This window comes from Gouania willdenowi, chromosome 10 (assembly GCF_900634775.1).
Source record: "Gouania willdenowi chromosome 10, fGouWil2.1, whole genome shotgun sequence".
NCBI classification, from domain to species: Eukaryota; Metazoa; Chordata; class Actinopteri; order Blenniiformes; family Gobiesocidae; genus Gouania; species Gouania willdenowi.
In genome coordinates this window covers 33,944,353-33,969,546 of record NC_041053.1, presented here as the reverse complement: position 1 = coordinate 33,969,546, position 25,194 = coordinate 33,944,353, and the positions used below count along the sequence as shown (strand labels likewise).

The 25,194-nt window shown below is 37.3% G+C and overlaps 1 protein-coding gene across 1 annotated transcript in view; it reads right to left on the bottom strand.

The window, feature by feature from the left end:
- fgfrl1a (fibroblast growth factor receptor like 1a) overlaps window positions 1–25,194 on the bottom strand; it is a 101,226-nt gene that overhangs the window by 15,768 nt on the left and 60,264 nt on the right. Inside the window, exon 4 of the mRNA XM_028459165.1 lies at window positions 3,440–3,517. Coding sequence (XP_028314966.1) covers window positions 3,440–3,517 — 78 coding nt within the window. The remainder of the gene's footprint in view (window positions 1–3,439; window positions 3,518–25,194) is intronic.

The window sequence follows — 25,194 nt, the reverse complement described above, 5'->3', positions numbered from 1 at the left end:
ATCCCGATAATTGAAGTTGCTCTAAGCTTTGGGTAAAAATTCAATGTCTAAAGTACAGAACAGGACTGTGGACCAAAAAGTTTAAACAAAGATGCTTACTGGTTGAAATCTGTCTGACTGGATGAAGTGAGTCACCCTGGTTTAATGCTGTTTGCTGATCACCATTTCATTCATAAATTGTCTTTGGTGCATTCTATCTGCACAGTTTAAAAATGGAGGCTCCTGCAACAAAGCTTGACCGTTGGACAAACAATGAGTTCCAGGTGTTCCTCTAATTTTTCTTTGTCGTGGTCCAGCATGACCTGGCCGATGGCAAAATGCCTGGTATACGGTGAACATTTTAGGACATCCTCAGGTCTCCTCTGTCATTTTTCAGACCTCAGGCTTGATCAAGAAATACATAATTAAATGAAACGTTGATACATGTTTACTTTTAGAAATAAATAGAAAATATCAGCTTTCAACTCGTATCCGAAGCAGCACCTATTGATGACATCATGCATATTTCCGGTTTCTTCAAAACACGTCATGTCGTTTTACGGCCTGAGGCTGTTTTTTTTAGGCTGTTTAGTCTGATGACTTTTATTTTGAATTATTTTCAGGCAATAAGTGACAGATGTCAGTCCCTGCAGGATTTTCAGTTTTAAATTATGTGAAATAATTTCAGGAAAATTTAACCATTTGATATTTAAAATGACGTGATAAAAGCATGGGGAAATTGCAATACTCCAAATATTGTGGAGTTTCATTGAATTTGTTACATTATTACAACTGAATTATTTGGTAATTTAGACAATAATGTATAACTTTTAAAATTTTTCCTGCAAGCCAAATTGGATGGTCTAAAGGGCCAGAATTGGCCCCCAGGCCTTGAGTTTGATATGTGGTTTACAGTAATATAAACTGAAGCTTCTTTAAGCATCTAAGGCTTTAGAAGCAAATTTCTCTAATGTCCTGGTTTACGTGTACACATTAACATGTACCATTAAGGACTTCAAAGTGCGGTCGTAGCACAGACACAAGCAGGACGTGGAACACATATAGACCCCTGGCTGATGACTATCCAGCACTAAGAGCTCCAAGAACTGTTGGCGAGTAAGCAGCTAATGAAAGGTCTTTATAAAGAATAATAAAATCAAAATAAAACTAGTGAAGTGGTTAATTAAGTCCAGTCTACTTGTATGTTGTTTCTGGAGGTTGGAGACACTAAATAACCAAACACACTGAAGTGACTCTACACAAGCATTCATCAGCCATTCAAAGAGTCGGATTAAAGAATAACAAGACACAAAGAAAGAAGGTCTCAGGTGACATGGGTTTCCAGAGACTCTTGGCAAAGGAGGGGGTGAAGGAAAGAATGTGTGCACCAAATCACACCTTCACAAATAGACTGCCCTCCTCTCTGTCAGAGCCAATTACCTACACAAACAACCCCCTGACGAGGGGCTGTGCTGGGCCTCCTGTGTGTGGGCACAGCCTCGCCCCAAACACCCCCCTCTGACAGTCTGCCCGGCGTTAGCAAAAACGTGCTACTGTGCTTTTTGAAAATGGAAGTTCTCTGCAATTTGTTCAAATTTGAAATGAGTCAGAGAGGCAAAGACAGAGGACATGTTTTTTTTTTCCTCAGATCATGTGAAGCACTTCATTATTCAATAACAAACGGCTCTGTTGACTAAAAATTGTGTTACAGTTGTCGTCGAATATATTTTCTAAAGTGAAAATAACTAGACTATAACTAACAAAAAAAAAACCCCATGTGAACAAAAACTATATCAAAAACATAAAATAATATTTCATAGACTATAATGTTCACCTGTAATATTCCAATCAGAACGAAGGTGGTTTTTTTTAGAAGGTATCCAATTAAGAGAACTTTTACAATCCTTGTTACAATCCCATATAAGGTTAATAAATTCTAACTGAAGCTTTAAAAAAATGCATAAACTCTTATGCTTTATATTTTAGTCGACTGTAACAGATTTAGTCGACTAAAATCTTAATGTCATTTAGTTGACTAAAACTAGACTATAACTGAAATGGTCCCGATAATTACATTTTTCTAAAACTAAGTTGTGTTTTCCTCAAAATACTAAGACAAAAAATGAATTAAAATTTGGTGTCAAAGATGGCGTAAAGTCTAAAATGGTAAAAAATCCATTACTTTTGACGTAATCCTGCAAACAAACAAACTAATAAACACTGATGACAATATTTCCTCCTTGGTGGACGTAATCAAGGACATCCTTCGTTTATCATTTACTGGATCACTAATACAAAAACATGTCGTGTATTATTTGAAACTAAATCTAAAACTTTGAAATGTGAACTACCAGTGTTCATGTGTGCAATTTCCATTAATTAAAGGTGCAGTCCGTAACTCTTATAAAAGTGACTTTTTGTCATATTTGCTAGAGCTGTCACTATGCAAGGACAGCTTTACATTAAACTAGTAGTTTGTGTGAAAAAACAGGCTCATTGAGTCCCCCCTGCTGCTCTTGGCAGATTGCCAGAATGCACCACAACCGAGCAAAAACAATCAATCGGAGCCAGGATTGTGTTTGATGGACTGTCTTGACAACTGTTGCTCACAGCCCCGCCTCTTTCCGCCATGGTCAAAACACAGCAATGCTCATAGCAAGGTAGTGCCTGGAGCACCGTCTTTTTTACAGTGTAGGGTCTGGAGGAGTAGAAGATGGAATTAGCGACTTTTCTGCTTGAAAGATAATTACTGCTGATTAATTTACATTATTTTTGATTTGTAATTGTTACTCTAGAACTCTGTGGTGCATGTGCAGTTTGTCCGTGTGCGCACTCCGTGTGGGCTGCTGTGAGTGACAGTGTTGTTAGGTTGCTGCAAGATTGGTGTGTGTACATTGAGAAAGAGAAGCGCTGCAGTAATATGCTTTTAACAGAGCATGTTATATTACTGTGATGTTGCTGTTGGGCTAACATTAGCTTGTTAGCTCCTCTGAGGGAGGAACTTTGGAAAGTTTGGAGATAGGGCAAGAGAGCAGTGGGGAGGGAGGGGGAGAGAGGGATCTGAGAGTTACAAACTGCACCTTTAAACCTGTACAAATAAAGTCAGTTCTAAATTATTACTTGACTATGTTTCTGGGTTTGCTCCTGTTACATACTTATGCACAGACTTACTTGTTTACTGAGATGTGTTATAATAAATTTGGAGCTGGTCACCACATTCCACAATGGCGTAAAGTGCAAGGATCAAGTGATCATTTTAAATTTTGAACACTTACCATATTTTAAGGCTGAAACCTTAGAAACACTTTGTTTTGATTGTGTTTCTAAAATACATTTGTCGACACTAATAAAAATACTGCTGCCCCATTGTCGGGAGTCTTAGGCTGTCATTTTGAGGTTATTCTCCAGAGTACATAGATATTAATAAAGTGATGAGATCAGAAGAGACGTGATTAGTTACCAAGTTTCCCTGCGAGCTCAGGGACGTGATCGGAGCCACCGTTGGATGTTCCGTCTGCATTTCTGGAACTGGAGTCATCTGGACGGAAGAGATAATAAAATTAAAGAAAGTGTCATCAGTCCGAATCCAAAATTAAACCCCCACAGCCATGAAGTCATCATTTTGTAATCAATGAATACAAACTATTAAGCAGCCTCTCTATAAACTGCTTTTACCAATGCAGCTGCTTCAGGATTGAGCTCTGATTTGTGAAATTCTAAAACAGGAAGCAGGAAATTACAAAACTACATCTTCTGCAAACCACTGCCGATTAAAGCCATAAAACATAAATCTACTCCTGTTTAGCAACAACCCTTAAACCCTCACACTTGTGACTATAAATATGAATCATAAACATAAACTAAACTGGATTAATGACTTTTTTACTGCATCAATTCAACCATCCGACCGAGGACACACCCCTGTGATTACAAAAAGATACAAAACTCTGTTAGCATCGTCATGCTAGAAACCACTTCAAGATAGAACCAATAGAACCCAGCGGCCCTTCAAAGTAAAAGTGCGGGGGCTGATACATTTCAATATCAAGTCTGTCATTCCTTTGTGCTTTCCTTGGCCTCAACCTGGATTTTCAACCAAAACCTGGTTGTAGTTATGGAAGAACCCACAACATCCTCAGACCACCTGCGGGAAGCATGAGAGGGGGAAGCGTGTAATTGGGTATTTTTACATGCATGTTGATATTTGAAAGATTTAGAAAAGACCACCTGAGAGCCCCGAGTGTTTAACTCAGCGCAAAATGTCTTCAAAGCATCGCTATTTGGATGATGGAATAAATGACACACTTGAAATGCAAATACTAAGCATGACCTGCATCCTTTGGGCTGCTAATAATAGCATATGCTCATAATCCATGTGCTGTATGTGTGTGTGTGAGTTTCATTCCTACATGGGTGTGTCGGTGCACGAGAGTGCGCATGTGTCCTGGTATTATTTAACTAAGTGGTAACTCGAGGTGCTGGTATTCCCGGCAAACTTCACTCCTCTTTCCCCTCTTTCGGCATCCGTCCTTCATCCGTCCCTTCTTACACACGGACGGTGAGTTCTGAGAACAGGCCGCCCCGTTTGAAGGCGGGCGGCACGAGGGGGTGTGACCTGAAGGCCAGGGAAGGGTTTTACAACCTGAGCAGAAACACAGCCTTTCCCCCCTGTAAACTTTATTTGGCATCAGGAGAACAACCCGCTGATATGAACTATATATATATATATATACAGCAGCAGCATACCAATGAGAATGAACATATTCATTGCATGTGGATTAAATGATTAACGGCCAAACTGATTAATGAGCCAGTACTCACAAGTTCTTTCATAATAAAATAATTTGTTTAAACTGTTAATGCACAGAAGCCCCCGAATACATCACACAAAAACACAAAGCATGTGTAAATCTTTTAGTCTGAGTGAATTTATTCAGAGATAGCATGAAACATTTGGTTCGAGGGTTTCAATTACAACCAGACTGATTAATCAGCCGCTAAAATCACAGATGAATCGAGATCTGTCAATAGCCCAGCCGATTAATCGGTCAGTCTCTATTATGTAACCATTGTACTGGTATTAACTTCTGTGTTGTTCTTTCTGCATTATAAGATGCCATTCAATAAATCACTAGTTCTTTGTTTACAGTTATATTTTGCCTTTTTTGATTTATCAATTTTTGCTGTTTGCGATTTATACAAACTTTATTTAAAAAAAGAAGAAATAAAAAATACATTGTATTCAGGAAATAGTTTGCCTTTTTTTTTCTACTTTGCACATGCTGTCGAAAGTCAACACTAAAAGAAGTGCAATCTTTTTAAGACAGCTATGGGTGTTTTGTTATTGCAATTAAATAAATTAATTCATTTTATTGCATAATTGTGACCATCACCAGTCCTCCCTATGGAAGGGTAAGAAACACTTAATTAAAGGGAGAGTTTGCCTTTTCTTATTTACGTCCTTATGTTGTCACTAATTAAAGTTCCTCATTTTAATTTAGTAGTGTTTTGCTTCTTTGTCTTGAATCATATTTGAGGTATTATGTTCATGTAAAGTGTATATTATCCTGCTCTTATTTCATATATCGGATATGGACTGATACATCAGATATCGTTTTTTTAAACCCCTAATATTACAACTGTAACTTCACATTGCACTCTAAACTTAAAATAGTCGACTCTTCCCTACCCCTTCCATTGTCCTACCCTGACTCCCTCTTCCCTGTTGCTTTTCCAAAGGTGTAACACTGCCCTCTCTTTCTGTATTCTCCCTTTAATAAGGTTTTTTCACCTTTCCTTACGGAGGGCTGGCGATGATCTCAATTATGCAATAAAATAAATGTATTTATTTAATTGCAATAATAAAACATGCATAGCCGTCGCAAAAAGATTGCACATGCTGTCGAAGGTCAACACTATATGTAGTGCAGACAAGGTAAACCCCGATAAATATATCAGACCACTACTCCTAAAGAAATTGAAAACATTCTTTGTCCCCAACATACAGTATATGCCCTTTTTCAGCTCTCCTTGCCTTTTTGCACCACACCTTTCAGAGTAAATCGTCCATTTACACCATGATCGTGGATTCTGCACCGTTGACCCACAGTGACAGTTTTACACCTTTTCTTGCCCCTGCTACACTAGTGCAGGGTCACTATTTAATGTTTGGCTGTTTGTTTCAAAGTTGAATGCTCAGATTGTAAAAAAAAAAAAAACATGTTCCCTCCCTGCTTCAGATGTTTCCAATAAACAAAATACTTTCCTCTGATCAAGTTCCACCTTCTAATGTTCTGCCAGATAGCTCTGCTTGGTTCCTACAACTAATAGTTACACACACATGCAAAAGCACGTACATGCACACAGAAAAATGTAGTGAGCTCATTAAAGATAAGAACACAAATTAGCGTACATGCATAGCCAACAACACATGAGTTGAGTTACTTAAACATATTTCAAAAGCCACATGTGTGTTTTTTTTTCTACTTCATTATAAAGCACAGAGCTTATTTCAAGTTTTTTCTATCCACACACACACACACACACACACACACACACACACACACACACACACACACACACACACACACACACACACACACACACACACACACACACTTTACCAGACATGGGCAACTGGGGGCCCAGGGGCCACATGCGGCCCTCACTCTAATTTTTAGGGGCCCCTGAAGTAAACGCACAAAATAACTTCGAAAAACATACAACATTACAGAAATATACACTAGACAACATAAATACACAACATGAAATGACAACAAAACAAAAAGACAACACAAAAATGGAGAAAAATTACAAATAAACAAAACACAGAAAACAAATATATAAAAAAATGTCTCCAAAAACCCAAAATGACAACAAAAATACGCAAATTGACTCATAACCTACAAAATAACAACAAAATGAGGGAAATATGCAAAATGACTTAAAAAAACACAAAGTGACAGAAAAAGCACAAAAAAGACCAATAAAGTGCAAAATGAGAGGAAAATAGACTAAATAACTACACACACAAAAAAAAAAAAAAATAAATTACACCAAAACACATGAACTAACAACATAAACTCATTGTTCTTCCCTATTTTAATGCTCAGATCTGTCTTTATTCTAAATGTTGACATGAATGTTGATTACGTGGCCCTCAGATCAGACAATCACATTTTCGTGGCCCCCGCTATAATAAAGGTTGCTCACTTCTGAACTATAACATTTATTTTCCCCACTCTTTCCCAAATTAGGGAATTGTTCTGCAGGTACTCAAAGTTCATCTGATCACGTCACTGCATAAAAGCCTGTCACCGAGTGTGTCCCCCAGTGCGGGACTCCCCCAGCAGTGAAATAATGTAATAAAAGCTTTTATTGTGAACAAAGCCACAAAAAGCTCAAAGCCACATCTGCTGTGCCACTTTCACTGTTCCCCTGTTCTCTCACACCATTTTCATCATTCTCTGTGTATTTTTATTTGTTTCTTAATCTACAGGAGGTGTATTATTTCACAGTGTGTTACATTTCACACGCTCACTGGCTGAAACCCCAAAGTCGAGTAGGAGAATGTGTGTATTTGTGTAACCTCCTCCTGTATTTGCTTTCAGGTCTGTGGCTGAAATTGGACATAAAAAGAGGAGGAAATATGAGTCTACTGTATCTGTTTGTGTGTGGAGCAGTGTTTTCCTAAAGGGTCATGTCCTCTTAACTTTCAATATATGGAGACACTGAATATGTGGACAGAACCTTGGTGTGTGCATGTGTTACAACCTCAGTGAGTAACCAGGGAGAGTAAACTGGAAACCAGTTGTTGCCACATTTCTGTCCAAAACCAGCAGCTTTACAGTGAACATGTGTATCTGACAAACTCAGTGAACCACTGTTTCTCTTTCAGAACAGATCAAACCTTAACCGCCAATTTTCACTGGATGCGTAACTGCTGTGTATCTGCTGCGTAACAGCAACGGAGCTGATACGTTTCCACTAAAGTCTATGTCTCAATTTCCGTAACTACTCCGTCATGCCGGAGCTCTCCGCAACAGATACGCAGCCCTTCTATTTTTGCATAAATTAAGCAAATATAAGCCTGTGTGGGACAGGAAGTAGTGCACAGACAGAATAATATATTCGGTTTATTTTCAAAATAAAAGGCAGATCATATTTTCATCCATTTTCTGACCCGCTTGCTCCTTCTCAGGGTGGTGGGGGTCTGCTGGTGCATATCTCCAGCATTCTCCAGCAGTGGATCTTATTTCACATATAAATATTGCACTTATCCATGGTTGAATCACAATAATCTCCACAAAAGCAGAAGACCCACAGGGCAGGACAGAGTTGATTTCCTTCTGCTCCTCTCCAAGGACACAATGTAGTGTTTGTTTGGCTTTGTGGTTCTCTTTGTGAATTAGCGACATCTCCTGCGTCCTCACTGCAACAGATACGCATCACAGACGGAGGCGGTGGGGATTGCCAGATTATGCTGTAGTTACGCAGCGGAGACACATCCAGTGGGAATCCAGTGTAGAGACACAGATGAATCATTACCTCCACTAATGAGCTAATATTCACTGGCGTTTACATGTTTATCTGTTAGCAGGATTACGTCAAAAGACAATTTTACACAAAGATAGACCTCAATATACTGATTCTGGATGACCGATATTTCTGAAATTAAATTTAGTTTTGTCGAGTGGGTTCCTTAATTACCTCATCAAGTTTCATCCAGTTCGGATAAGAAATGCACATTTCATCTTGATTTTTACGAAAACGTGGGGTGCCCATACATTTTGACCTACTTCATGGTTATTAATGGGGATTTAATTTTTTTTCAAGCTTTTAAAGTGTGTATGATCATGATGCCATGATCATGATCAATGATCTAGATAACTGACAATATCTGACAAAGAGGAGATTTGGTGCTTGGCAGAGGTTTGTGCTCTTGTTCTTTTCTGAATCAACGTTTCACCTTAAAATTTGAAGATTTGTGGCATCAGACGTAAAAAGTTGAGAATGGAAACAAATTAACAATGTAAAATAATTTGACACATTTAAAGTATTTTAGAATCTTTTTACATAATAAGTTCACAAAGTATTTGCACAAAGTCACAGTATAATAACAGAGAACATGTGAGCAATCATCCCGTTAAGTATTCTTAGCCTTAATTATGCCTGTAATGGTAGTTTGTCTATAATAATGTAATGACTTTGCATGATCACAGAAGACTGTAATCAAACATGGTTTGTCGTTGAATTTTAACACAATCTTCCACTGGAGCTTTATAACATAATGGATAAACTATAAATTACCATAATTTAACACACCCTTTCTAGTAATGGACCGACTTATTAAAAAAAGACGTCAGAGTGTGTGTTTGAGTGTGAAAGTCATAACATAGAAATGATAATACACCTCTGGTTTTCTGACATCTGAACCTCTTCCTCTGCGTCTGCTTCATCCATCAAAAAACTACTACAGGCAGAACCAACACTGTCCGTCCTCCAGGAGGTGGTTGGCCTGTCAATGCACTGACCCCCCACCACAACACAGTCATTATAGCTCTGACCATACTCAGGAAAAGAAGAAACCACATGGTGCGAGGGGCCAATTATATTCTCATTAATTTGATTTTGGTACAGCACAGTCACTGCTGATCAGAATTCATCTGAATAAATCCACGTTAGTAGAAAAATGTCAAGTTGAGTTTCAACGAGGAAAAACTGGACTGTGATGATGTTGTAATGATTTGGCTCGGTTTGTGTTCACTATACTGTTTTTCAATCACTCCAAACTGACTGAGGAATCCTGGCAGTTACAGAGCTGCTGGTTTCTGATGCACTACGACACAGATTGTAAAGTGTTGATATAATTTTCAGAATAAAAAGGAGTAAAGTGAAGAAGCAAAGGTGAAGCACGTCAGTGACCGTCTCACTCTGTGCTTCGGAGCAGTGTTTGCGTTTTCCCAGAGCTTGGAAAGCGAATCATCTAAAATCTGCTTTTTCTATTTCACTTTCCTCGTGCCACTGCACTGCTGTCCGTCAGTTAGCTCTGAGCTGTGAATTAAAACAGCAACCGCACCAAGACCAAATAATTTAAAAGAAGAAGAATTAGCTTCGCCGACACGTTCCAGACTTCTGTTGCGTGTTCACATCGAGCCAAACAAAGCAGACTCAGTCTCTGCTGTGAATGCAGTGCAACTTAAGAAATTGGTTTGTTCAGTAAAGTAAAAGTGAGCCTTTTGGAAGCTTTTATCGTTTCAAAATGTTACCAATCATATGTTAAATCCATCCTCTACATGCTTATTTGTTTTATGGTTGCACATTGCTCAAACATATTTCTGCTTATTCAAAGTGAAAGGCAATGGCACACCTTGTGCACACCCCCAGTCTACCTTATGGCCTTTGTATAGCTGCAAAACTCCCAGGAACAAAACAAACATTAGGCCCCTATTTCCATAATTTGAAGCTTTGCTTTTAGCGCCTGTGCACTCAAATTAGCTTTGCACTTTTGCAGGCGTGTCCCTGAAACCCCAACGTGTAGTGGGTCCTGTAATGCATTAGGAAACACACTTAGTTCTGCAGAGATGAAGGGGTTTTAGGCTCCAATCTCAAGCAGGGCAGTGGTGTATTTTAAAACATCTATACTATAATCCAAGAAAGGTCTGTGTGTGCGGAACAAATATCCACCTGAAACTTTGTCAACGGCTTCCAAATACCCCAAGTTTGTGCATCCGTTATTTTGGAGTAGTTTGGTCATTTCCAAATGTTTATTTTAATTTTATTTCACTTCTGGACGGCACGGCAAGTGAAAGCTATTCAGTAGAGATGTAACGATTAATCGAAAGGCAGTTAAAAATCGATTCATAGGTATCACGATTGACATCGATACTTTGAAAATTGAATCGCAGTACTTTTTTTAAACAGCATGTCACCTGATTACTGCAGCGTCACTAACGCCACACCTGCCACTACACCTAACTACTGAAAATAGATACATTTAGTGAAAGTTAGGCAGAATATGAGAATGACTCCAAATACACAAAACTAAATATTTATACAAAAAATACACAAAAGACAACAGAAATGCAAAAAACTACACTAAAAAAAAGATACAAAATGACTCCAGAATCACACTACTGAAGGCAACAAAAAAACAATAATTATACAAAAAATGCACAAATGACGGAAAACAAAAAACTAAACAATATTTATACAGGAAGTACACAAAACAACAACAGAAATGCACAAAAATATACAAAAAGGCTCCAAAAACACACAAAATGATTCCAAAAAACATATACTACAGAAAAATACACCAAACAACAACAAAAACATGAAAATTACTCAAAATACACTAAACTAAATACTTATACAAAAAATACACTAAAATGACAACAGAAATGCACGAAAATTCACCAAAAAAAACCAAACTAAAATACACAAAATGACTACAGAATCACATTGCAATGGCAACAAAAAACAATAATTTTACAAAAAATGCAAGAGAAAAATACAACAAAAATATGAAAATCGCTCAAAATACACAAAACTAAATATTTATTCAAAAAATACACAAAACTAAATATTTACACAAAAAATACACAAAATGACTCCTGAATCACACTACAATGGCAACAAAAACAATAATTATTCAAAAAATGCACAAAAAGACAGAAAGATACACAAATACACGACACCAAAAAACATATGTTACAAAAAAGTACATCAAACAAAAAAATTAAAAAGTGATGATGAAGTCATGCACATGTCCCATAGAATTAAACCAGCAAAATTGCACCCACATTTTGCACCCGCAAATATACCCCTTATGCTCCCACATGAATACATACTTCCGACGGGCACTGTACTCGTCTATCTATAAATACAAGGGTGGTGTGTGTGTGTGTGTGTGTGTGTGTGTGTGTGTGTGTGTGTGTGTGTGTGTGTGTGTGTGTGTGTGTGTGTGTGTGTGTGTGTGTGTGTGTGTGTGTGGCGAATATCTCCCCGACGAGGTATGAGTTCAACCTGAAACTTTGTCGACGGCTTCCAAATACGCCAAGTGTGTGTATCTGCTATTTTGGAGTAATTTGGTGTAGCAAAACGGTCAAAACATTAATTTTATAATTACGGCTCCCTCGGTATGAGCGCGGTATTGAGCGCGCTACTTCCGGTTCCAGGTTCATGACGTCACTGTGTCGCAGTTTGTTTGGGTTAAAAACAAAAAAAAGGTCAATATTAAAAACGCTTTTTGTACCGCTAAAAGTCATTTAAGTTAATATTCCATGGTTATTTAATATTATTCCCGTGATTACAAACTTCCTTTAAATCTCGGGTCATGGACTTCACTTCCTCCTTCGTCTCATGACTGTGGGCGGTGGCTGTGCTGACATTCGTTAGCCAACGATATCACAAACTATCTGGTTATTCAGACAGAGGAATGTAACGTTTGTCAGTGCATGGGTCCACAACACGGCTCCACTATGATTATTGTTTGTTCTGCCATTCTGTGCATAAAGTAATACACTCAAACAAAGACTGTCTTCATCAGTCAGCAACACTAACCAGGAAAAGCAGGTATTGATAGTGATTTTATCACCATGTTTAATCTGTATGAACCAATCAACGGTTTAAAGTTGCAATAATAAAACTTACATCCTCCCTGAACAAAAACAATGCAGTAATCACATTCATTAATCATTAAGAGCTAAACAAACTATGCTTTTATGTCATAATGCCACCTTTTCTAACAAAGTTAATTATATGTGACATGATTTACTTACACAAAGTTTAATTTTTAACTGTAAAAGTGTTCACGCTCTCAAAAGAGAACTACAAAAAGTGCACAAGGTTCCACTCCATATGTGCACCTATTATAAAAGCACACAAACACATGCACGCACACACACACACACGTCACAGTGATTTACACGTTTGCCCACATAGCTGTAACCTTCTGGAAGCCATTATAACTCACACTGCTACATAGTTCTCCATTAACAGCATGAAAAAGAGAAGCAGAAAGCAGGTATGATGGGGAAGGAGAGTGAACAGTACGGGGTCTTACGGAGGAGTTCAAGAGGCTAAGATGAAAAGATAAAAGCTAAGTCAATGAAGCAGAGCGAGATTTATGAAGTGTCAGCATAAAGCAGACAATCAAACGGTGCAGTTCTCTGCTACTCCACCAGTGACGATACACACTTACATGACAGATTAACTGCTTTAGCGTGTGAAAGAACCACGGAGCGGTTAGTGACCAGCGAGCACGCAGGTGGCGGCTGCTCCAGGCGATGACACCATCTCTCTCACACACACACACACACACACACACACACACACACACACACACACACACACACACACACACACACACACACACACACACACACACACACACACACACACACACACGCACACACAATATGAGCCAATCACAAACATTTATGCAAGCAAAAAACGGCTCCAAACGACTTTAAATGAAGAAAAAGTGATTTCATTCATGTATAACTTCAGGTTTTTACCTGGAGTCTTTATTATTTTCATGCATTTTTAAAAGCAATAATTTAAAATAATAATAAAAGTGTGCACCAGACGTGTAAAAAGTACTGTTATATCCTACTTGAGTAGTAGTACTGTAATTGTACTCAAGCACAAGTACAAGTAAGTCATACATAAAATACTCAAGTACAAGTAATAAGTAGCTCAATTAAACAGTGCTCAAAGTAAAAGTTACTAGTTTATTTTTGGAACTAAACCTTGCCACGGTTCCCTTGTATAAGAAAAACACAGTGAACATCTCATGTATAACATTAAAAAGGAAAAAACAAAATCTTGCACAATTGGAACTAAATTATAAACTATATTTTTAAAATAAAATAACACCAATGAATTTAATTTAAAATAAAAAAAAAATTATCATGCTCCAAAGTACAGCTAAGTTTATGAACTCAAACTGAGAATAGTGCATAACGTTTAATCTGTTGGTCGGCAATTATGTGATGCATTTGATTTTTGTCTGATTATTTAATTTTTTTGTAGTTTCACAATGTCTGTTGATCAGTTCAAAACAAAAAAATTATAATTTATTCAGAAAATGGTTATGTGTAGAAATGTAACAAATTACTTTTTTAAAAACGTACTTAAGTTAAAGTAAAATTACTGATTTAGAAATATACTTAAGTACCCATAAAAGTAACTCACTGACAGTAACATGAGTACTTGTAATGTATTACTGTCACCTCTGTCTGCACATATGGACTATGATTTGAAGTAATGATAATCTTTAAATGTGTAATTTTTTAATAAAATAAAGACGGATAAACATTTTTTTAATAAGGCAGGTCATTGTCTTTAATAAACACATTAAAATCACTTTAAAATGCATTCCCAGAATTATCTATCAGCTTGTCATGAATAGCTTTTAGAAAAGAGCTAAAGACTCATTGCTAAACCAGTTACTTCAGAGACTTAAACACTCTTTTCTCAACCTCATGCTCAGCTGTTCTGAACTGTGTGAGTTCTGCTTACAGCCAAATGTGTTTAACTCTCAAGTCTGACTTAGGATAGAGGACTTTACAGGCTTATCGTGATCCACTGTGCGCTCCACCTTCTCTCACCGCAGGGATAAACATTGAACGTATTCGCTTCGCTCTAATGAAGAATGGTTTTCCTTTACAGATTAAACAAAAGCAGTTTAACGTGAAATCTGTTTTTCTACCCAAATTTTACATTATGGAAGCAATGTTAACATGAGGAACACAGCAGTGAACGTGCAGGAGTCCATGTATGTATGTGTTCAAAATATGTGTGTGTGTGTGTGTGTGTGTGTGTGTGAGCATGCGTGCAGAGCTCTGGATTTCCTGAGCGGCATGTAGTTTGATCCTGTGCCATGAATGGGCTCTACACGCTAATTACAGCCACCTGTGTGTGTGTGTGTATGTGTGTGTGTGTGTGTGTGTGTGTGTGTGTATGCTGCATAGGGGAAAAGTGTGACTGTACTGAATTAAAGGAACCCACTGTGCATTAACACAGAAAACTACTTACGTCATGCTTAAGAATGCAGAGGTGCTGTTTTCCAGCCCACGTTTTGCATAGTGTGAGATTTAATGTGTCCTACGTGTCACGTTGAGGTTTCTTAAACTTATCCCAGTGTCTGAAAACAACACAAAATCACGTCTGGGTTTGGACGCCCAGCTGTCACCGGGCTTCTCACCAGGAATTTTTCACAGGGTAGGGGGATCGCGAGGTGCACGAGTGTTGTAGGAGGAATCTAGGGGCATCCCCCCCCCCCGAAAACTTCTTACGTTTATAACCCTTTGACGGGCAATTTTTGTGAAGTAAAGCTAAATTTTTTTTGGTTTTTTTAATCTTTGTTACTGCCTTACGTGGGGGACAGTCGCTCCAGTGGTATCTGTCATTGTGTTCTTGGGCAGGACACTTCACCCACATTGCCTAGTATCAATCAATCAATCAATCAATCAATCTTTATTTGTATAGCGCCAAATCATAACCAATGGTATCTCAAGGCACTTTACAGTAGAGCAGTCTTAAGGACGGACTCTTCATTTTATGGATACACACATATGCATATATACGTATATACATATACACATACATATGTATCCCACACCCAACATGAATTCATCATGGCGGCAAGGAAAACCTTCTGTTAAGCAGCAGGAACCTTGTGTGGATCCCATTCCTATGATGAATAGTATGAATGTAGTTGGTGGTGGTCGGAGGGGCCAATGGTCAGTCTGCCCCAGGGCAGCTGTGGCTACAATAGTAGCTTACCACCACTAAGTGTGGAGTGAAAAAATAATGCCTGAAGTATGTAAAACACCTTGAGTGTCAATGATAAAGCGCTATATAAAATCCAATGCATTATTATTACTTACTTTAAAGCCAAACGTTATTTGTTGAATTGGGGAAGTGTCATGATGAATGTTGTTAGTTACTCATGCTTGGTATAGGTCCACTAATAAATACTCACAGACACTGTATAGATAATAAATACCATTTTATACATAAGACTGATTTGAAGATGCACTTTTCAAATGTAAATTATATTTTTATTGTGGACCCACAGTAATATTGGCACCGTTATAGATACGACTCCCGCCTCATTTATACAAATTAAAAAGAGAGACCGTATCAAATAAAAAAAGAAAAAAAAAAACACAGAAAAGCCCCCTACGTTGGTTGAAATATCGCGTAAAGGGCGACATCACACCATAGGGAGCTCCTACGTTCAACAGCACTGGCGAGAACCCTGTGTCACACAGAGGACATGCTCTCACTAAAGAATGTGTAAACTTGCTGAACTTAACCATCGTAGTTGATACAGGCAGGTATAATTAAACCCTAATTTAGAATCCAAACATTGTAATTCTTAGTCACAGCTTGAAAGTATTTTTCCCCCATTTCTATCACGCTGTGAACTGATGAAATGTCCTGTGGATTGGTGAATTATTTGTGGCCTGAACGAGATAAAAGCTTCCATAATTCTTGTGTCATGAATTAAAAATAACCAAAGGAAGAATGGAATATGATGGATGGACGCAGTGGTTGATTGGATGCAATGGAACGTGGATACATTTAAATGGGGGATGAAGAGTGAAAAAAAGGCAAAACAAAAATAACAGATTGATGGAAGAAAGGGATAAAATATGGAAGATGAGAAAGGAAGGAAGGAAAAAGGCTACTTTGACTAAATTAATTGAAGAAAAAAAAAATGGAAGAATCATATCCCGATACTTAACAATATGATATACATCGCAATATATATATATCAGGTTTTTTTACCTTGCAAGAACAAGTGAATGGCAACTAACTGTAATTCAAGTACCAATATCAAAAACAAGTGGTATGTTTATCAAACTGTCAAAATAAATTTTTTTAAAAAAGTTTAACTTTTTTTTTTTTTAACAACAGATTCTGATTCTAAGTTCTTAAATTCTTAAAAAAGTAGCCAAATACATCTATAAAGTGCTCAGTAATAATAAGTAAAAATCAACTTCCAAAATAAAAAGCACTGAGGAGTGAGGTAGTTTAACAAGGTCTAATGTGGTTCACTGACACCTAGTGATCGGGTGTTAACATGCGATGCAAATGTTAGCACATTTGAATGATAAAAAAAAAAAAAAAAGAAAAAAAACGATTTTGAATTTTTTTTTTAGATGGACACGATAATCGTGCAGTGAAATATCACGATATATCGCTCAATCAATTATTCTTATACTCTTTAAATATACATATATATCGCAAATAATATATTAAAGAAAAAATAGAGCAGTTCTTCCTTTACTACCATAAAGACAGACAAAGAGTGTTTCCTCCTTTCCTATCTGGAGGACACGCGTCCTCTAGTTTCACTGATGAGCTTCTGTTTATGGGGTTTTGTGTGGTCCTGATTAGTTCTCAGTGTGCTGTCTAACGTCCTACAGTGTATGAAGCAGGAGAACAATTTCTAACCAACCTGCACCTAAAAACTGATAGGTGAAGTAGTTTTTTTCAATCATTACTAACTTAAAGCTGATATCCGGAGTTTCTGAGAAATCTATGTTTATGTATGATTCTTTTGAAATGTGAAAAAATACCTAACTAGTCTTTTACTATGGTCTACTCCTGTCATTCATATACATTAATGTATATAAGTCCCGCCTTCATCCTATAGACCCCTATACATCGAAACGATCGCTGAGTGCACCGAGCCAATAGGCTTTGACTTCCTGTTTTTGAGACTGTCAATCAAAGTGAATGCGGAACTGTGCACGGAAACAAGGCCGCGCGTCACAACAGCAAACAGGTAAATATGATTTTGGCTCTTACCTGACCCATAGACCTGTATCAATGTGGCCCGATGCGCCTTTGTTATGTTCCGCAGAAAAGTAGAGGCGTGGCTTGTGGTAGATTGGGAGAGGAAGTGGGAGGAAGAGAGGCTTTTTAGGGTGGGTCATCAAGATTTTTCTCAGAAACTCCAGATAGCAGCTTGAAGCATACACTGATTCCTAAAATTTCAGTAAGTTTTGTTATAAAACGGCTGCTAGGAGAAAAAAGAGAATTAAAGTTTGTGGCTTCCAGTTTACTAAGCACCAATCCTGCAGTCATCCTACTCCATCTGACGTTATCCAAACAAACATGATGTGATTAAAATGCCATGATTTTATGAGGCGTTAATAAGCCTGGATCCATTTTCCACAGGAACTACTTGTCATTTCAGCTCCAGTGTATTTGCATAGGCTGTGGCTGGGAATGGGCGGTGTGGGTTCACGTTTAGCTCTGGTTTTGATCACGACACAAAGCGTGTTCAGAATATTCAACAAATGTAATACCTTCCCTTTAGCTTCTGTGATACTTAACACAGACTGTTGGAGTGCTGAAAAGAAAACAAGAGCAATAGAATAACATGCAACTGTTTAAATGAGTGGTGGCCCTTTTCGCTATAAGTCCAGGGTTGTTTGAAATCGCACACTAATGTACTATACACTAAAAACTTAATGAGTACATACTGTCTACAGTCTATATAGTATGTATATATGTACAGGTGTATATATATATATATATATATATATATGTATAGGTGCATATATGTGTATGTAAAGATAAGTAACTCATAGATAAATTGGTTATACTGGTTAGAATTCTTCCTGCTCCTTTTTCAAACGTGTAAATGTTTCATTGAAATCTTTTGTGTTTTGGAAATGAACTTGTTTCGTGGCATTCATTTTATTTTGTGTATTGTTTTTGTTTTAAAAATATAAAAAAAAACAATGTTGTATTTTAGTCAAAAGACTACATTTTCTGTCAGAATTAACACTGCCTTATACAGCCTAATTATATTCACTTTCTGCAATGTGTTTAGAACAAAAAGCATCTGCTTTAGCTAATTCATGTGCCTATAATGATGTGTAAATCTTAGCATGTGCTCATTTATGGAGCTGCTTTCCATCGCTGCGTACACTTGGCTGACATCGCAGCAAAGGTCAAGCAATGAACACGGACTTAGATTAGCCAGAAAATGAAGACGGAACAAACGGCACGCGAGAATCTGGCACACACACACAGAAGCAAATGCACACACACACACACACACACGCACACACACAGGAGGTGATTCGGTCAAGGAGAGGATGATTCAGTGGATTTAGTGAATTCTTCTTTGTTCGCTAATCACAGCAAAACACGTGTTGGTTGAAATGTACGACCTGGAGAGACACTGGGTAGTCCTTCTTCAAAGATTCCGACGAGAACACAACACTCAGATGGACAGTCTCATCCTTTTAGCTACGTAATAACAACAGTGATTTCCTATCATAGTGCATGAGTATTCACAACTGTTCACCAGGTGTGCTCAACACAAGCTGTTTGTTGTACCACAAAAACATCTTCCCAAAATGTTCTGTAGATACAAACCATCTGTCACACAAAAGGTTGTGCAATTAATTAAAATTTGATTCCGATTTCGATTATTACACAACAATTTCAAAAATAACAATCGAGGAAAAAGATTATTTAATAAATATATATATTTTATTTGCTAAATAAAACCATCTTCCATAATTTAAGATATCTACAAAGAATAAAGCTTTGCACACACGAGAAAAAAACTATTATTAATAGAGGGTTTTCACAGAGCGTCATCGCCGTGTCATCAAACTGTTGCCATATTGGATGTACTCAGCAGGTAAACAAAGCAGGTCCCGAATGTCGAACGAAAGAAAATGGTGAATTATTGACGTGTTTTTGGCTGTACCAATCAGTTAGACCGTGAAAAACATTCATAGAACGCTAAAAGTTATGACAAATCAGGGAGAACAATGTCAAAAGTTATTAGAGGAAAGGAGGTGCTTGTGGTTAGCGAAGCTAAACCAGGATCTAAGAGGCAAAAATCCAAATTTGTTTAACCCATTTTTTTTCAGGTAAGTGAATTGTTGAGAGCAGCAGCTCTTAACTAATTTTCTTGTGTGATGATGATAATATTCATATCTAGCTACTGCATGTGGCGTTATTGACTTAATATACGATCATTTAATAGCCTGCAACAGTGGCAGCACAGTTCTTAAAAAGTAGAGCTAAATTGTGCTGTATTTCTCATTGTATTCCAGGTAAAAGGTGTCCTTTATCAAAACAACAACCCAGATTGGGTTCGGGTTAAAACCAGGTAGTTGACGACATCAGGATACGTAATAGACGAAAGACCCTCTGGGTCGTCATTGATCCAAGGCGAGGTAGCAACTCGTATGGATCTGCACCACCAATAAACCCTAACTTTTCCAAATATTGTGCCTTTTTCTGTGGACCAAGTCCTTCTCTGTATGCCTTTGCATCTATAACACATTTTGAGGAGCTTTTCTGAGGTTTTGTACATTTATCCATCACGGTGTTTACCTCCGAGTGCCTTCAATATGGCAGTGCATCCGGGTTACTGCCCAGAACATGACATAGGTGAAAACCTCTATACTAACTTTGAATTGGTTAATGCACGTGCATGCAAGCTCCTCTGCCCCGCCCTTCTCAAAGCTAAAGTTAAAGCTAAAGCTAGCCTGCAGGCTAACACGAGGAAAGTTGTTGCAAGCGGTCTTGAAACATGGCAGCAGCAACGCAGCAAAAACAATTGTTTTGTACAAAAAACAATTGAGTTTTTGGTTGACAAATAATTGTTTGAATAATCTGGATTTCAATTTTGACTAAAATAACCGTGATAATTATTTTTTTCTATAATCGAGCAGCCCTAGTTACGAGCACAAGTTACAGTGCGATGTAAACCAGGAAACACCACCGACGGTCATAGTAATAATGCTCCGATATGTGAAGAAGGTTTACCAGCTCTCACAGTAGAATCCAGCCAGATATATTTAGCTATTTGCTCCAACCATAAATCAACCCTGGCTTATAAAAACTATCATCATGTCCCAGAAATAGACGATGCATACCATTGATGAAGGATTACCTTGCCGTCATGTGACAGCTTGCTGTTCGCCCAGAGGGCAAAACGTTACAGTGACTCCTAATGATTTTGGTAGCTTAAACATTCTAACAGTGTGTGTGACTATTGCTATCATAATTTAGTTTTTAAACAAGTCATGCAACATATATTTACTGATGCAAAAAATGTAGATAAATAACCACTTTGTACATGTTTTGCATTATTTAGTGTGTGTTTTATGGTTGTATAAGGATGCTCTACATACCATGAAAATAATGGATTACAAGTCCTCATGTTACTGTAATTAAGTTGCTTTTATGGGTACTTTTTTGAGTGCCCTATATTTCTAAATCAGTAATTTTTCTTGTACTTAAGTACGTTTTAAAGGAAGTAAAGTAATTCGTAATTTTTTAAAACATGTTTACTAAAGACAAAAAAAAATCTTTAGATGTTTTTATCCTATTAAAGAATTAAAGTTAGAAGATGACACTATTAAAGATAATCATTACTTTAAATTAAATTCCATATGTGCAGGTCAGACGTGAAAGTAATGGATTCTAAGTACTCACGTTACTGTAATTGACTTGATTTTATGGGTATATTTCTACATCTGTAATTTTACTTGTACTTAAGAAGTAATTTGTTACATTTCTACACCAAACCATGACTGAGTAAATTATTATTTTTTGTTTTAAAATGATCAACGGACATTGTGACTACAAAAAAATGAAATGACCAGACAACAATCAAATGTATCACATCATAGATTATTTTCTCTACTTGGAGGCTGACCATTTTTTATATTTTGAATTTAATTAATTGGTGTTATTTTTTTTTTAAATTTTACATTTTGACAAACCTTTTCTTTTATACAGGTGCTTTTGTGGAAAATAAATTAAGTTCCAATTGTGCAAGATTTGGTCTCTTCTTTTTTAAGTTTATACATGAGATGTTTAAAGGTTTAAAGTAACTAGTAACTTTTACTTTGAGTACCATTTAACTTAGCTACTTTTTACTTGTACTGGAGTATTTTATGTGTGACTTACTTGTATTTGTGTACAATTTCTGTCAAGTAACAGTACTTCTGCATGAGTAGGTTACATCACTACTCTGACTAATGACTGAATCAACACTTGGTGCCACCTTTGAGTGTTTTGCTCAAATGAGAGAATATTAAAAGGTGAACTCTGGTCGTACCTGTGGGTGTGTATTATTAATGCGTTTCTGTCTCCATCCAGTTACGGCTTGTGTTACTTGAGTAAACTTCAAGGCACTCCTTCACTTAGCAGAATTAGCCATTCTCTCACATCCATCGCCACGCGCCGCCTTTGAAACAGACACCGCGGCTCTCAGGCTAGGCGCTTTGAACTCCCCAATCATTCTCTCGCTGGCCCACCCTACTCCTCCCTGTATCAAATTATACACGGGCTAAATATCTTCCAATTAGTGCTAGTTTGTTCCCCATTTGACGTCTTTCTCCTCTTACAAAGCTGAATCTCAGCAGACTGTAGGTGCCATCACAGCTGCTGCTTAACCACTTAGAACAGAAGTGCCTGAAAAGAGGCGCCACTGGTGGTTTTTTTTCCACAAATCTTGGCAATTTTTTTTAATCACACAGGACTACTCTAATAATTCAGACTTGTCTTTTTTCATTGCTAATGTGCATGTAATCCTTTTATGTTCACAAGTCTTTCTAGTTTCTGCCCCAACGTCTGGACTCCCTCCTCATTTAAATAACATGTTGTACAATTAATTGAGATTTAAAACACAGATGCAGTTGATTTTACACTTAGATAAACACTAAACAGGCATCTGCATTTAAGGAGCAACAATCAAGCAGACCCTCTAGACTAAAAGTCTCAATGTGATTATAAATGCAGCAGGCATAAAAAAATAGCAAAAAAAAAAAAAAAAGAGAACAACATGTAGGTTTTATCGTCATTAAAAACGGTTTGCAAATAAAATGTTTCTTACCTGGATCAGGATCCAGCCACATTATTCGTTTTATACATAATGACACTAACCGTCTCACTCCTGACTTCATCATAACCTGCGTGCCTGTAATTTCCAAATGGAAAGAAGCCAAACACATTTGTCGTTTCAGAGCTTTAACCTCCTGCGCTGTGATCAAACATGTCTATTCAATACTTTTTTTCTTTCTTTCATTTACAACTGACAGCTTCAAAGTGTGAAGTTAAATACATCATGTACTTAACCAAAAGTTAAACAACTCTAACAGTTAGAAACATCAAGGTTATGTACAGTTTCTGTGGAATTTTTTTTAAATATATATATTTTAAACTGAATCTCTTGGACTCAGTTTAAATATATTATTTGACAGAGATGGACAACTTTTATAGCAACTGTGATCATCTGATTCAAGGGCCACATTATCAACATTAATGTAAACATTTAGAACAATGACCAATCTGATCAATAATGCAGGAATGAATAAAGAGTTGTGCTTCCGTGATTGTTTTTCCCTTTCATTTTTGTATATTGTATTGTAGTTTATTTGTGGTTTTTTTTGGCATTTTGTGTAATTGCATTGTTGTTTTGTGTATTTTTCTGTCATGTGTGTTTCTGCAGTCATTTCAGTGTTTGCCTTTTTATGTTTTTCAGTCACTTTAGTGTTTGCCGTCGTTTTTTGTGGTTTTCAATTCAATTTGCGCACATTTACTGTCATTTTGTGTAATATTTTGTCATTTTATGAATTCTTTGAGTCATTTTGTGTATTTTTCTTGTTGTTTTGCATCTTTTTGTGAATTTTGACTGTCATTTTAAGTGTTCTTCTATCATTTGTGTGTTAGAATTCATTGTTTTATGTATTTTTCTTTTAGGTGCGTTTCTGCAGTCATTTTATATCAATTTTACGTTTTGATAAGCGCTACACGATGATTATTGTTGTATTTGGCACTATATAAATAAAGTTCAATTTAAATTGATTTGTGCATATAAAATAGAGATTCCAAATTTGTGATATGAAAATATGTGATTACATAATTTAACTCTAGACCAGATCAATGTGAATTTGTACAGCAAGGCCTTGTGATTTTAATTTAGTAGCATCCAGAGGAACATGGTGCTATAAAATGCAGACTCTGCTCTGCCTGTGGCTGCTTCCTTCTGTGATAAACACTTGACTCTTCTGATCTCTACTGGAATGCACGAGAGGCCTTAAAATCAAGCCGACTTCAAAGCATTAACAGTGAACCTGTTAGTTTGTTGCTTTTTTTTTTTTTTTTCCATATGGGAGAAGTTGTTTGTTTTTACTGCTTGGATGCATGACTGTTTTTGCATTGATCTACATGCGTGCATGAATAAAAGTGTGTCTCATGCCTTTGTGTTGTGTGTGCGCGTGCAGGGGAGATTTCAAGTTGAGTTTGTGTTGAACTTCAAAGATGTTGTCACGCTCTGCTGAGCAGGACTACACGCTGACAGCCTCTCTTTGATGAACAGCTATTTACAACTATGTAAAAACCAAGCTCGCTCTTCACCATGCGCCGCTGGGCCATGTTTCAACATGATTCACCCCAAAAACCGGCTTTTTACCACCGTCATTTGTGTCATCGGGAGTTGTTTGTGAATTAGTAACCATGGTGCTTTGTATCAGCCCCCAGCAGGATCCCCACTTCCTCCTTGGTCCTGTATCATCATCAGTATTTGGGTATTTTGCTCTTTTATTAGTGGATGTTGGACTCTGTAACTGGGTTAGTGACAGTGTGTTTGATCTACATATACCTCAATGATTCTATTTCAGTTTTTTTTTTTTTGTAAAAGTTAAATACAGCTGTCTTCATAGATTTACATGCATTGGTAAAAAATGGGGAAAATATTGGCAACCCTTTGGAAAATATCACTGATAATTATAGTAGTGGATAGTGGACAGATAATCAAATTTAAATGTTTTTGAACTGAAATGTCACATTTTGGCTCGCTAATTGTCTTTAAACTTGTCGGTGGACTCACAGAGCGGCTGTATTTCAATACCACACGGAGTTTGACGGGGCACATAAGTGTGTTTTATGTTTCTGTGTCACGTTGTAACTGTAGGTACGTGTATCCCTCCATTAACACGGACCCCTGCACGGCAGCCTGATGCATGGCTGCGCATCAGCAGTATAATCTGGTTTCAGTTTGTCAGTGCACGTGTCAAAGAGATTCTCTTTACTACATCACGATGATACTTGGTCCACGTTATAACGATCATTACTTGGATGGGATTAAATCAGCTCACAAGACATGATGCACGCCGTAATCAAAGCACACAGAGATACGTTGTGTGCGTCTTG